The sequence below is a fragment of the Halichoerus grypus genome, chromosome X (genome assembly GCF_964656455.1).
Source record: "Halichoerus grypus chromosome X, mHalGry1.hap1.1, whole genome shotgun sequence".
Taxonomy (NCBI): Eukaryota; Metazoa; Chordata; class Mammalia; order Carnivora; family Phocidae; genus Halichoerus; species Halichoerus grypus.
The window spans coordinates 38,320,831-38,334,137 of NC_135727.1; the positions used below are offsets into that span (position 1 = coordinate 38,320,831).

Below are 13,307 nucleotides of genomic sequence, written 5' to 3' on the forward strand. Positions count from 1 at the left end.
GATCGGTGGAACAGAATAGAGAGCCCAGAAATAAACTTGTGCATGTGTGGTAAACTATGACAAGGGAGGCAAGAATATACAATGGGGAAAGGACAGCATCTTCAAGAAATGGTGTTGGGAAAACTGGACAGCTACACACAGAAGAATGAAGCTGGGCCAATATCTTATACTATATACAAATATTAACTCAAAGTGGATTAAAGACTTGAGTATAAGACCTGAAACCATAAAAGTGCTAGAAGAAGAAAATATAGGTGATAAACTCCTTAACAGCAGTCTTAGTGATGGTTTTTTTTTTTGGATCTGACTCCAAAGGCAAGGGAAACAAAAGCAAAAATAAACAAGTGGGACTACATCAAAAGCTCCTGCACAGCAAAGGAAACCATCAACAAAACAAAAAGGCAACCTACTGAATGTGAAAAGAAGTTTGCAAATCATATATCTGATAAGGGGTTAATACTCAAAATATATAAAGAACTCAGTACAACTCAATAACAACAACAAAAGTATTTTTAGGTAATGAGCAGGGGATATGAGTAGACATTTTTCCAAAGAAGGCATACGCATGACCAAAAGACATATGAAAAGATGCTCTCCATCACTAATCATCAGGGGGATGCAAATCACAACCATAATAAGGTATCACCTTAAACCTATCCGGATGGCTGTTATAAAAAAAAAAAAGAAAAAAAGAAATAACACATGTTGGCGAGGATGTGGAGAAAAAGAAAGCTTTGTGCACTGTTGGTGTGAATTACATTGGTGCAGCCACTGTGGAAAACAGTATGGAGGTTCCTCAAAAAATTAAAAATAGAATTACCATGTGATCCAGCAATTCTACTACTGGGTAGAAATGGAAACACTAATTCAAAAAGATATATGCACCCCTATGTTCATTATTCACAATAGCCAAGAGAGGGAAACAACCTAAGTATCCATCAATGGATGAATAAATTAAGATGTCTCACACACACACACACACACACACACACAGGACTACTACTCAGCCATAAAAAAGAACAAAATCTTAAAAAGAATGAAATCTTGCCATTTGTGCAATGTGAATGAACCTTAAGGGTATTATGTTATGATAGAGAAATACAAATACCATATGATTTCATATATGTGGAATCTAAGAAACAAAACGAAAACGAATAAAACAAAACCCAGATTCATAGATACAGAGAACAGGTTGGTGGTTGCCAGAGGGGAGTGGGGAGTTGAGCAGGGGTGAAATGGTTCGTGAAGGGGCTCAAGGAGTACAAACTTCGAGTTATAAAATGAGTCATAGGATGTAATGTACAGCATGGGGAATACAGTAAATAAGATTGTAGTAACTTGGTACAGTGACAGATGGTAACTAGATTTACTGTGGTGATCATTTTGCAGTATATACAAATGTCAAATCACTGTGTCATACACCTGAAACTAATATAATATTGTATGTCAACTGTACCTCAATAAAAAAAAATATGAACCTGGGTCACAAAGAGAAAATTAAATTGTGTTCATTGTGCTCGATAGATTTTCATCTGAAAAATAATTAAAACAAAAACTGTTCTGAGTAGTTCATTTCTAAAAACAAGATAGAGTAAATCCAGAAAATCTGCAGACAGAGCGTTATTGTGGACATTATAGGGAGGGAAATGAGGAACACCTGCCATCTACACTAAACATGTAGCCATCTGTTTCTTTATGTATCTTGTATTTTCCAGTTTTAATTGTGCTCCACTAAATCAGACCCACAACCCATTCTCCCAATTTAAAGGCGAGGTGAGAACTTGTGGTGAAGACGCAGATTCTCCACAATATTGCTGCAGTCATCACAGCATGCAGCCCAGAGGGTATTCTTCCCTCCTGGTGGGCAGCTGTAGCTATCACAGAGAGTAAAGGCTTTTAAGAATGTGAGATTAGAGCAATTCAAGAAATTTAAACTAATCAGAGGGCAGCAGACGATAACATTCTAAAGCCTAAGTGAATCCTATAGGATAGGAGCCAAATAACACATATGAAAACCTGTGGGACCCTACTGCACTTTTGCTCGCCCTCCCTCCTACCTTCCACCCTTCCTTGCTTTCCCTTTTTGTCCTTTTGGGTGTGTGTCTCTATCCCCCCCTTTTTTTTGCCTCCCACTTCCTTTTCTCGCTTCTTGTTTTCTCTTCCTCTCCATCTTTGTCTTTGTATATATGCCCTTTCTCTTTTTTTGTCCCTCCTTTCTTTCCTTTCCTTTTGTTCCATCCCTTAGTTCTTTCCTCCACTCCCCAACAATTACCCATCATATCACATTTTGAAATGTGTATTAAAATCAGTAAGTTTTAATGTTTATATGCATCGAGCACTAAGTAGGTTGTATTTATTACTCTAAAGGGGAAAAACATCCCCCAGTTACAGAACACTTTACCTATGGCTTGCTTTCTTTCTTTCTTTCTTTTTTTTAAAGATTTTTATTTATTTATTTGACAGAGAGAGACACAGCGAGAGAGGGAATACAAGCAGGGGGAGTGGGAGAGGGAGAAGCAGGTTTCCTGCAGAGCAAAGAGCCAGATGCGGGGCTCGATCCCAGGACCCTGGACTCATGACCTGAGCCAAAGGCAGACGCTTAATGACTGAGCCGCCCAGGCGCCCCTGTCTGTGGCTTTTAATTGAAAATTTCCTTTTGTATCACTGCCCTTACTCACCAAAACAGGGTTCCCTTCTTCCTTAACCTAAAGTAATTGTGTCCTTTGTTGTTCTTTTCTACCCTGAGGTTTGATAAATGGTCACTTTTTTTGCATTCTGTTTTATATCCGTTATTTTTTTTCATAATGGGAAGCTAAAACTGCTGCTTAATGTGAAGGAGAGGTTATGGATAATTTTTCAGAATTGGGTTTAGGATTCTAGTATTCTAAGTTTCTGGAATTCAGACATGTCACATGTGCGTTCTGTTCCAGACTCTCTGATGAGAAATGGCAGAATTTCCAGATGATTGAAACCCCTCATGAAAAACATTTTTAAAAAATTTTAGAGTAATGTATGCCTGATTTGCTTTTCTTCACCTATCCAAACAGGGATTTTTTTTTTAAGATTTTATCCACTGATTGATTTAGAGAGAGAGTGCGAGCAGGGGGAGGGGCAAAGGGAGGGGGAGAGAGAGAGAGAGAATCTCAAGCAGACTCTGGCCTGAGCGTGGAGCCTGACCCGGAGCTCGATCTCAGGTCCCTGAGATGATGACCTGAGCCGAAATCAAGAGTTGGACGCTTGACCGACTGAGCCACCCAGACGCCCCCCAAAAGGGATTTTTAATTTTGGTTTTAATTGTTTCCTTGTCCTGAAAAATGATGGCCTGTAATATGAAACCCTTCTCAGTTTGGTAACTTTCCACTGGTTAAGTGATTAAAGTCATCAAAGTTTTAGAAAGTGAAGGAATGAGTGAGTAAATGGCTAGCTAGCTAGATTCACTGAAATCATTTCCGTTGCTTGCTCTATTGTTTATGATGAGCCTTAGCTAAGATTTTGTCTCTTTTTGGCTGTTTCTTTTTTCCCCCTCATAGTTTCCAGGCACTGTCACAAACTTTGATTCTTTGATAGCTAAACTCTTAATTCCTTTTTTTAAATGTTCATTTTCATTAAAGTGCTATTTAACATTAGATATTAACTTCGACAGATGTTAATGCTGCTTCTCAATTAGGTAAAATATATTCTTGGTGAGATGCCAATTTGAATTGAATATATTTGAATTTGATATGTGAATTAGACTGTTGTTTAAACCTTACCCATCCATCACATGGATGATGGAGCAGCTGGCTGGTTTTGTATATAAGTGGGTTTTTTTCCCCCCTAGCAATATTCACTTATTTATTTATATTATTTTTTAGAGGGTGGAGGGGCAGAGGGAGAAGGAGGGAGAGAATCCCAAGCAGACTCCCCACTGAGTATAAAGCCTGACACGGGGCTCGATCCCACTGCCCTGAGATCATGACCTGAGCGGAAATTGAGAGTTGGACACTCAACTTACTGAGCCACCCAGGTGCCCCCCCTTCAGCAATATTTAAACATTAGAAAATGGCTTCCTATTGTAGCAAAGAGAACTTCATATGAATTTATTACAAGATCTCCTTGTTTGTCAGTTTCTTAGGCTGCATAGAATGTAAAGTGCCAGACACTACTTTGGTATAAAATGTTTTCCATGGACAATATTAATATTTTAAAATCTTTTTTGCTCCTGCAGATTTCCAGTAGACAGGAAGTCTAGCTCTGTTTACCCTTTGGCTACTAATGAATGCTATTAAATTATTATTTATCTTCTTTAGGCAGAGGCACTAGAGGAATGAGATCAGAATTGCCAAGTGAGGCAAGCATTTAATTTAAAAATAATTAAAAAAAATAATACAAATCCATCCAAAAGTGGCAACTAAAGTGTGGCTCCTAGAAAGTATTTTGGACTTGAGTCAGATAATCGGGGTTGTGTCTCCACCTGCGTCACTAACTTGCTGGGTCATCTCAAGCAAGTCACTGCCCAACTCCGGATGGCATAGCCCCTCTAAAGTTTCATCTTCCACACTGCGTATTCTATATGCTAAAGAAAGCAGGGCTAAGGGAGGCTGAATCCTCTTGTTTATCAGCTATCCACACCAGCCTAGCAGCTCTGAGGTCAGTCTCCAGCTGCATTTTTTGTCTTTTTTATAATCTCTTAAATCCTTGCTAGGCTTTCATTGCTAGTTCTTTTCCCTAGGAATTTGCATTCAGAAATACTGAGGGCTTCCTACCTTTGGGAATTTTTCTATGCTCATGAATTTAATGAAAAGTTACTTAGAGTTACAAAAAAAAAAAAAAAAGCCAGAATTAAGTGTCTTGTTTGAATGACTGTTTCTGTAAAATCAGACTGTTTCCATCATGACTAATGTACCTTCACTATTTCAGTTTTGAACTTAATACATTTGAGTCCTGGTACGGTGAGGCATGATTGTCAGTTTCTCTTATTAGCCGTGCTTGTATTCTCCCACTTACTCATTGTTCTAACCTTTTTTTTTTTTAAACCCAGAATGATTGAGCAATAAGGCTCCATATCATGGGAGTTATATTTTGGGTACTTGAGGATCTCATTGATTTGAAATAGTTTGAATTGCACTAAGCTAAAATTTACCTTTCGTTGGCTTGCTAGGAAAAAAAGTAAACAAAATAACTTGCCTCAGAGTGTTGAGAAAATAACTGTATGGCAACTTCAGGATGTGTGTTGTTTGACTGTAAAAGCTAGAGAGAGATTTTTACAGATCTCTTCATTAAAGGAGGTCTAGCACTATAATTAAAAAGGCAGACAATAACAAGGGTTGGTAAGTATATGGGGAAATTGGAACCCTCACACGTTGCCGGTGGCAATTAAAGGTACAGCCACTGTGGGAAACAGTTTGTCAGTTCCTGAAACAGTTAAACATAGAATTACCATATGACCCAGCAATTCCACTCTTATGTATCTATACCCAAAAGAAACGAAAACCTATGTCCACCCAGAAACTCATACATGCATGTTTATAGCAGCATTATTTATAGTAGCCCCAAAGTGGAAACAGCCCAAATGTTTCTCAATAGATCAACGGATCACAAAATCTGATAAAGACACACAATTGAAATATGATTAGGCAGTTGAAGAGATGAGGCATTGGTACATGCTACAGCATGGATGAAACCTCCAAAACATTATGATAAAAAGCCAGACACAGAAGGCCCCACTTATATGAAATATCTAGAATAGGCAAGACCATAGACAGAAAGTGGATTCACACTTGCCAGGAGCTGGGGGGAGGGAAGAGTGGAGACTAGCTGCTAATGGGTACGGGGCTTCTTTTTGGCGTGACAAAATGTTTTCAAATTGGATAGTGGCGATGGTTGTATAACTCTGTGAATATACTAAAAGCTGTTCAATTGGATACATTAATGGATGAATTTTATTGGTTTGTGAATTCTGTCTCCATAAGCTGTTATATAGCAAAAACGTTAGCGACTATACTATTCTAATTACTTGAAATTGGAAAAGTGTATGTAAGTTACATTTTTTGGCCGGGGGCTGGAAGGAAGGAAAAGTGAGTAGTTAGTATTGAATGGATGCTGTGTTTCATTTGGGCAAGATGGTAAAAGTTCTGGAGATGGATGCTGGTGGTGGTTGTGCAATGTGAACATACTTAATCACACAGAACTGTACACTTAAAAATAGTTAAAACAGTAAATTTTATGTTGTGTATATTTTACCATAATAAAAAAAATCTATAATCCTAAGAAAATCGTATTTTACATTATTCCAATGTATAAGGCTTTTCCCCCCTCTCTCTCTTTTTCTTTTTAGCAAGAAGATGGGAAGTGTGATCGACCTTTTGGTTTTTATGCATGAGATTCTTCTATGTTTTAGAACTTCTGTTCAGTATGTGTGTTTGTTAGGAGAGAGGGTGTTGGTTATACACACACATATATGTCTTTATCTTGGCTTTGAAGGAGAACTTGAAAATGCTTTATGAAACTTTATTTGCCAGTAGGAAAATAAAAGAGGCCAAACTGTAGGAAAATTTATGTTGTTAAATTATAAAACAGTGAAATGCTGTTCTCAGAGTATAAATTATCACAGATGTCCTGATTTTCTTGGTTAATCTTGGCTCCTTGAATGGGAAAAAAAATCTATACTTTATATAGAACATATCTTTCTAGGGGCGCCTGGGTGGCTCAGTTGGTTAAGCGACTGCCTTCAGCTCAGGTCATGATCCTGGAGTCCCGGGATCGAGTCCCGCATCGGGCTCCCTGCTCGGCAGGGAGTCTGCTTCTCCCTCTGACCCTCCCCCTTTCATGCTCTCTCTATCTCATTCTCTCTCTCAAATAAATAAATAAAAATCTTTAAAAAAAAAAAAAAGAACATATCTTTCTATAAGCATTTTCCCTTGTGTAGTAGGATTGAGCGAGCACCCAAATGCATTGAAAACACTCACAAACATAGTGGTTTTGTTTGTACAATACATTAAGTGAGTTTCAGAATGCAAAGTAAGAGATGGAAAAATGAAAACAAACAAACAAACAAACAAAACTCCAGCAATGAGGAAGTCACTGAAAAAGGAATTAAATGATTTCTAAGGGCCATGGAACTTTGTTATAACCCAAGCAGTTTGTAGGCTCTAATTCTGTACCTTCTAAGGATTAATCTATGAAAATAGTTTCTAAGCCTGGCTGCTGTATAGGACGTTTGAATTTGAAGATCGATGGCGCAAATGCCAGCAATGCCATTAGTATAAAGTGTAATCAGAGGTATGTTTGTTTTTCTTGACTAGGAAGTGGTTTCTTTGAAAAGTACAAGAAACACACAGTGCCTCTGTATGTGAGTGTGTGTGTGTGTGTCTGCGTATTTTCTTTCTGTTCTTCTATTGCAGGAAGAATTATGGTCTTCCAACATCTTTGTCCTTTATAGTAAGGGTTTTTCTAGAATTCGGCACTGTAGTATATTACCCTTGATTACAGGGTCCAATCAGAGTTGATGTACTCAGAAATCCATTGATGTGATTAATGGTCTCCTAATCATACTTTTATTTCCTAGATTAGCCCAATTTCCTGTACTTTCACAATTTTTGAGTCATATCTTGAATTATCCTTTATAGGGGGCCTGAAATCCTTGTATTTTTAGTCTGTAATTTGCATGATTATTTTAATTTTCTTTGATTTCCTTTGCTTGAAGAAAATGAAATTTTGATCTTTTTTGAACTCTGAGTGCTATTCTGTGGTAAATGGCCAACCTAATATGAACTTTTTTTTTTAACTATATACATTTTTTTTTCCCATCAGCCCTAGATCTAGAAATCTTCCCACAAATTTCCACTAGTCTGGCTTTTATTCTTCTCAAAAGTAAAGTAAAAGTAGTCTCAGATTCTGTAAGTAACAGGGAAGTAGACCAGGAAATGACTGTACAGGAAATATAATTGATCATTTGCTCTTTACAGTTGGTCACAGGATTGGCTAATAAATAGTCTATTGAATGAAAAAAATGACTCCTAAAATCTTTGGGGCCTTTGAATACATTTGAAGGTTATTGGTGCCTTTGGCACCTTACTTTTTTTAATTCTCTTACCTTTTTCTTTTTTTTTAAGATTTTTTATTTATTCATTTGAGACACAGAGATACAGAGGGAGAGAGAGAGCATGAGCAGGCGGGGAGACAGAGGGAGAGGGAGAAGCAGGCTCCCTGCTGAGCCAGGAGCCTGACGTGGGGCTCGATCCCAGGACCCTGGAATCATGACCTGAGCCGAAGGCAGACGCTTAACCATCTGAGCCACCCAGGCACCCCAATCTCTTACCTTTTTCAAATGACTTTGAAATTAGGACTTTTTCATATCTAGTGGTTGCTTTAATATTTGCTTTGTTTTCAACAGTGCCCTTAAAGATAGCCGTTTTCCCCCAATGACAAGGGACGAGTTGCCACGGCTGTTCTGCTCAGTGTCTCTGCTCACTAACTTTGAAGATGTCTGTGATTATTTGGACTGGGAGGTAAGACTATAGAAATGTTTGAAAGAAAAATGAAGGTAACTCCTGACTCTTTCAGCCCGTTCTCTATTGTAGTGGAGGTGGAGAGTAAGGTGGATAAATAAACCTCACAGTTGATCAATGAGATATCAATGAAGGAGTTGTTTTTGTTTTGTTTTGTTTTGTTTTGTTTTAAGGCAAAGCGCCATGTGTCGTTTTAATCCCCATACTGAATTGGCTGTTTATTTTTGTCTGATTACTTTACCACAGCACCTCATAAAAGCTGTTAATAAGTAGTAGGAAGGACTGATTGGAATTTATTTTTCCTCTTATTTCCATTCTGATGTACTTCGGTGTAACCGCCACCCAGCAGTTAGGTGGTCAGAGGAAACTTCTTGGAAGCAAGGAGCCAAAGAATGAGGATAATACACCAGTTGGGGAAATCAGCATGTGGATACAAAACAGGGTGTCGGTTAACTACAGTTAAATCATGTTAATTCATTCTTGGCTACCTTACTTTATGCACTTAAACACTCTAACAAATAATATTAAGGTTATATCTCAGTGATCTCTGAGCATTGTCATGTTCGAGGTAGCCTAGATTGATCTTATTTTTTATTCTTTAGTGTGTGGGGTTGGGTTTCTAAGGAAGTTCAGAGGTTCTCACCATGATTTGTTTTGCTCGTTGCGAGAAGACAGTTGAGTGTATGTCTATGAAATTTCACACACAATCGTGCAAACATTATTGAATGCCTCCTGTGTTCAAGGCACTGTTGCTACATATACAAGAGTCCTAAGATTTGGTCCCCACCATAAAGCACCTCTCAGTCTAATGGCAGAGAAAAGAAGTATACACCAAGCATAAAGAAATAAGTACCATAAGAATGAAACAATGGGAATTCAGTGATGCACTTAGCATTCTCTCACATAAACACTCATAAATGACATGACTAGATCTTTATGGTATAATATGTTTTAATTCTACTGACTTTTTAGAATGACCACATCCCATGGTAACTGAGGTATTCTGCCTTGTGGACAGATCACTGTCTTGATAATTAATTGGACTTGAATTTTAGTTTGGGATTTGCTCTGTTTCCTTGTGAGACTTTGCACAACTTATTCCACTGCCATTCAGTTTTCCACATACAGAATAAGACATTTCTAAAGTTCTTAACCTTCATTGGAAAAAAATCCCTATGATATAAATTATTGTTGTTAGGCCAGAGCTTTATAAAAAAAAAAAAAAAAAATTCCGTAGAGAGTAGGATAAAAGAGTTCTTTCTGAGTTTTGGAGTGCGTCGGGTTTTTTGGAGTATTATCAGAATATGAAAGCATTCGGGGATGTTTTGTAATGGGAAAAATAAAATTAATCAATAGTGTTGAACCTAGCAAAGTTGGATTGGGTAAAACCTTTCACAGAATTAAAATTTCCTGATTGCTTTCTGTAAGTTCATTGTTCCTATTTGAATTTTTCTTAAAGAGAAGTCTACCCATATCATAGGAACATTCCTCAGTATTTTTAAATGATCCCAAATTATATCCCTTCCTTATTAACCAATATTAAAATGTGGGTGGTTCTTTTAATGTTTTAAGGCTACTGCTTCCTCTTCTTTAGCTAGAATTTTATTTCTGCTTTCTGAATTGCAGAGTGCCCTGCGTGTGTGTGTGGGGTAGGGGGAGCGATAACAGGGTTGAAGCCTGAAATCTAGGGATGACTGAGCTACAAAACACACCTACTCTTGCTTGCCACCACTGAGGTGGAAGTACAGTTGTGGGGGGGGGTTTGCACATGCACAGGTGTGAGCATGTGTGGCACGTACATGAATGTATATTTCATAAATATGCATGCATGTATTTGGAGGGGAGGAAAAATGGGAGGATCCAATAGTAGTTCAATAAATATGGGGAAGCACAGAGTACACCACCATCATCTCCTTTAGCCCACTTCAAGCACTGTCTACAGCTAAAAGTAACCCTCATACCTTACATATTGTATATTTAATACGTTCCTCGAGGCTTAGATATTGGTGTCTATTGGTGTAACTTTAACCAGAAAGTGATGCTTTCTGCAAACATAAATATATGTTTGTGCTTTTAACATATAAGTATTTGAAAGTGAATTTTAGGTCCTGCTAGAATGGCTATGCTAAGAGGGAAAGACTGTCCTTTTCAGTTAGTTCGTCATAGTTGGAAGTATTTAGCATAAGGAAATTTGTCCCCAAAGAGTAAGACTGAAAATTGGATTTTTTTTTTAAGTACAAGAATGTGATTTGGGCTTAAAAAAATATATACCATAGTCAGTGATTACAAATGGAATGGTATTATTGTGGGGATGATGTCATAGGGTCATCCTTAATAATTCTGAAAAAGCATTGGTTACTTGAAACACAGAATGCCAAAGTAGAATTAAAAACATTATTTTTTAAAGTATATGTCAAGGCATTTCCACTCCTAGGTATATACCCCAAAGAAATGAAAACAGATGCTGAAACAAAAAGCTGTACACAAATGTTTATAGCAGCACTATTCATAATAGCCCAAAGGTAGAAACAACCCAAATGCCTATCAACAGATAAGTGGATAAACCAAATTTGGGATCTCCATACAATGGAATATTAATCAGCCATAGAAAGAAATGAAGTAGTGACATGGATGAACCTTGAAAACATTATGCTAAGTGGAAGAAGCCAAGCACAAAAGGCTACATACTATATGATTCTGTTTATACGAAATATGCAAAATGAGCACATCCACAGAGATAGTGTGTTAGTGGGAGCCAGGGGTTGGGGCAGGGGCTGACTGAGAAGTGATGGCTTTTAATGGGTCCAGGGTTTCCATTTAGGGTGAGGAAAAAATTATGGAACTGGATGTTGTATGACACTGTGAATGTACTTGATGCCACTGAATTGTACACTTTCAAAGGGTTAAAATGGTAAATTTTACATGATGTGTATTTTACCACAATAAAAAGGCATATATGCATCTGCATATATATTTAAACCTATTGTCCATAATAGTATAGTAATTCTAATTTATTGAAGAAGAAAACTTTGAAAATTCAAAAAATATAAAGAAAGGCAAGCCGTTTGTAATTACACCGTTCTGAGATAACCACTGTTAACATTTTGGAATATTCCTTTAAATTATTTTTCTGTGTCTTTGTATCAATAAATATGCCTATTTGTTCATGTAACGGAGATCATATTGAATATACAGTCATTATTAAAAAGGATTGTGGTGGGGTGGGGGGATGGGTTAGCCTGGTGATGGGTGTTAAAGAGGGCACGTACTGCATGGAGCACTGGGTATTATACACAAACAATGAATCATGGAACACTACATCAAAAACTAATGATGTAATGTATGGTGATTAACATAACATAATAAAAAAATACAAAAAAAAGGATTGTGGGAAAGTCTTTGTTTATGGTTTATCTTTATATTATAAGTTAATGATTCATACTGCAAATTTCCTTTATGAGGGGGGTCCAGTCTATATTATGAAAGGATACATTTATTTTACTTTGAGAAATTTCAGACTGTCAAATAGGTAGAACTTTTCTTCCAAGAATGAAATTTCCTATTCAGTCTAAGTATCTAAATTTAACCAGAAATGCACAGCGCTGCATATGTTGATGCTACAGGGGGAAACAGGAGATGGTGACAGAATTTTAATAGAGAATTTTTAAGGTAGAGCTCAGTAACGAGTATGTTTGATATAAACAGAAGCCTCTCACCTAGGGCTTTTCTGGTAGAAGTACAGTTTGAGAGTTGACCCCCACTGGTGAAGCGTGTTACTGCAATAGAATTCCTAATTAAAGGGCGAAAATGCCCAGATCAAAGCAGAAGAGGGCAAAGTCTAGAGGTCCCAAAGCATAGAGGTGAGTCACTTTGGTAACAAGACAGACATCCCCGTGGTCACGAAGATGAGGGACGTGACCGGTGGTCATAGCCACCTAATTTTCAAATGATCGGGAAACAAGTGAACCACCACAGGGCTGGCTACTGTCTTTCTCTTTACTTCAAGGTTTTTAACTGAGCCTGTCCGGGACCTCTCTTTTGGTAACATGTCTGTATTTGTATAGTGGAAGTTAATAGGAGGGTAGGATTTACAGCAATCAGACTTTGTTTTAGAGGCTAGAATGCTTCCCTTTGATAACGTGAGTAAAGTCTGATAAATGGTTTCACAAGTGGATGTCATTGGTTTCAATTCAAGGTTGAATTGACAGAATGGTCAGTAATGGCTCCATGTTTTATTTCCTCAACAACGTAAGGATCATAACATGTAAGATGAGTGTCTATGGGTAGCATGTCAAGGAGCCTGGGTCATGATTAAAAACAGCAAAACCATCCACAAAGATCGTACAGACAAATTGGAACACCGGCCCCACCCTTCTAAGAATTGCTCCTCATTGCCCCCGTCATGATCTACTTCTTGCCCTGGTAGGTATGAGAAAGATGAAGAGTTGAATGATTTGGGGGAGAAAAAATTCATTAACTGATAAATTGAGATATTTACCTGCAAGGCTAAAATGGCTGTTAAATGAGGAAAATTGTTCCCCTAGGGTGATATCTGAAGTGATCTGCCTTGTGTCTGAACACGAAAACTTATGACCGTGGTTGTGCGTTCTTCAATTGACAGCATTCTCTTAATTCCATATGACAGGATGATGGACAGACATGGTGCTTCAGAAAGAAAAGCTCTTGCAGTATGTTGAAGTCCTCTAAGATAATCTATAGGCTAGAACTGGTGTAGTCACATGATGTGGGAGCCATGTTTGCTTTTCAAGATCTGGAAGGATATAAAACCAAAGACATTACAACAGCCAGAGTTTGCCT

The 13,307-nt window shown here is 37.7% G+C and overlaps 1 protein-coding gene across 4 annotated transcripts in view; it reads left to right on the plus strand.

Annotated features, from left to right (window-relative positions):
* AMMECR1 (AMMECR nuclear protein 1) overlaps nucleotides 1-13,307 on the plus strand; it is a 114,148-nt gene that overhangs the window by 83,489 nt on the left and 17,352 nt on the right. For 2 of the 4 annotated variants that reach the window (XM_078064575.1, XM_078064576.1), the window contains one exon: nucleotides 8,375-8,489. In XM_078064575.1, the coding sequence (XP_077920701.1) occupies nucleotides 8,375-8,489 (115 nt within the window). Of the gene's footprint in view, nucleotides 1-8,374; nucleotides 8,490-8,835; nucleotides 11,809-13,307 lie in introns of those variants that run through there. The other 2 variants (XM_078064577.1, XM_078064578.1) reach the window with 2 other exon arrangements.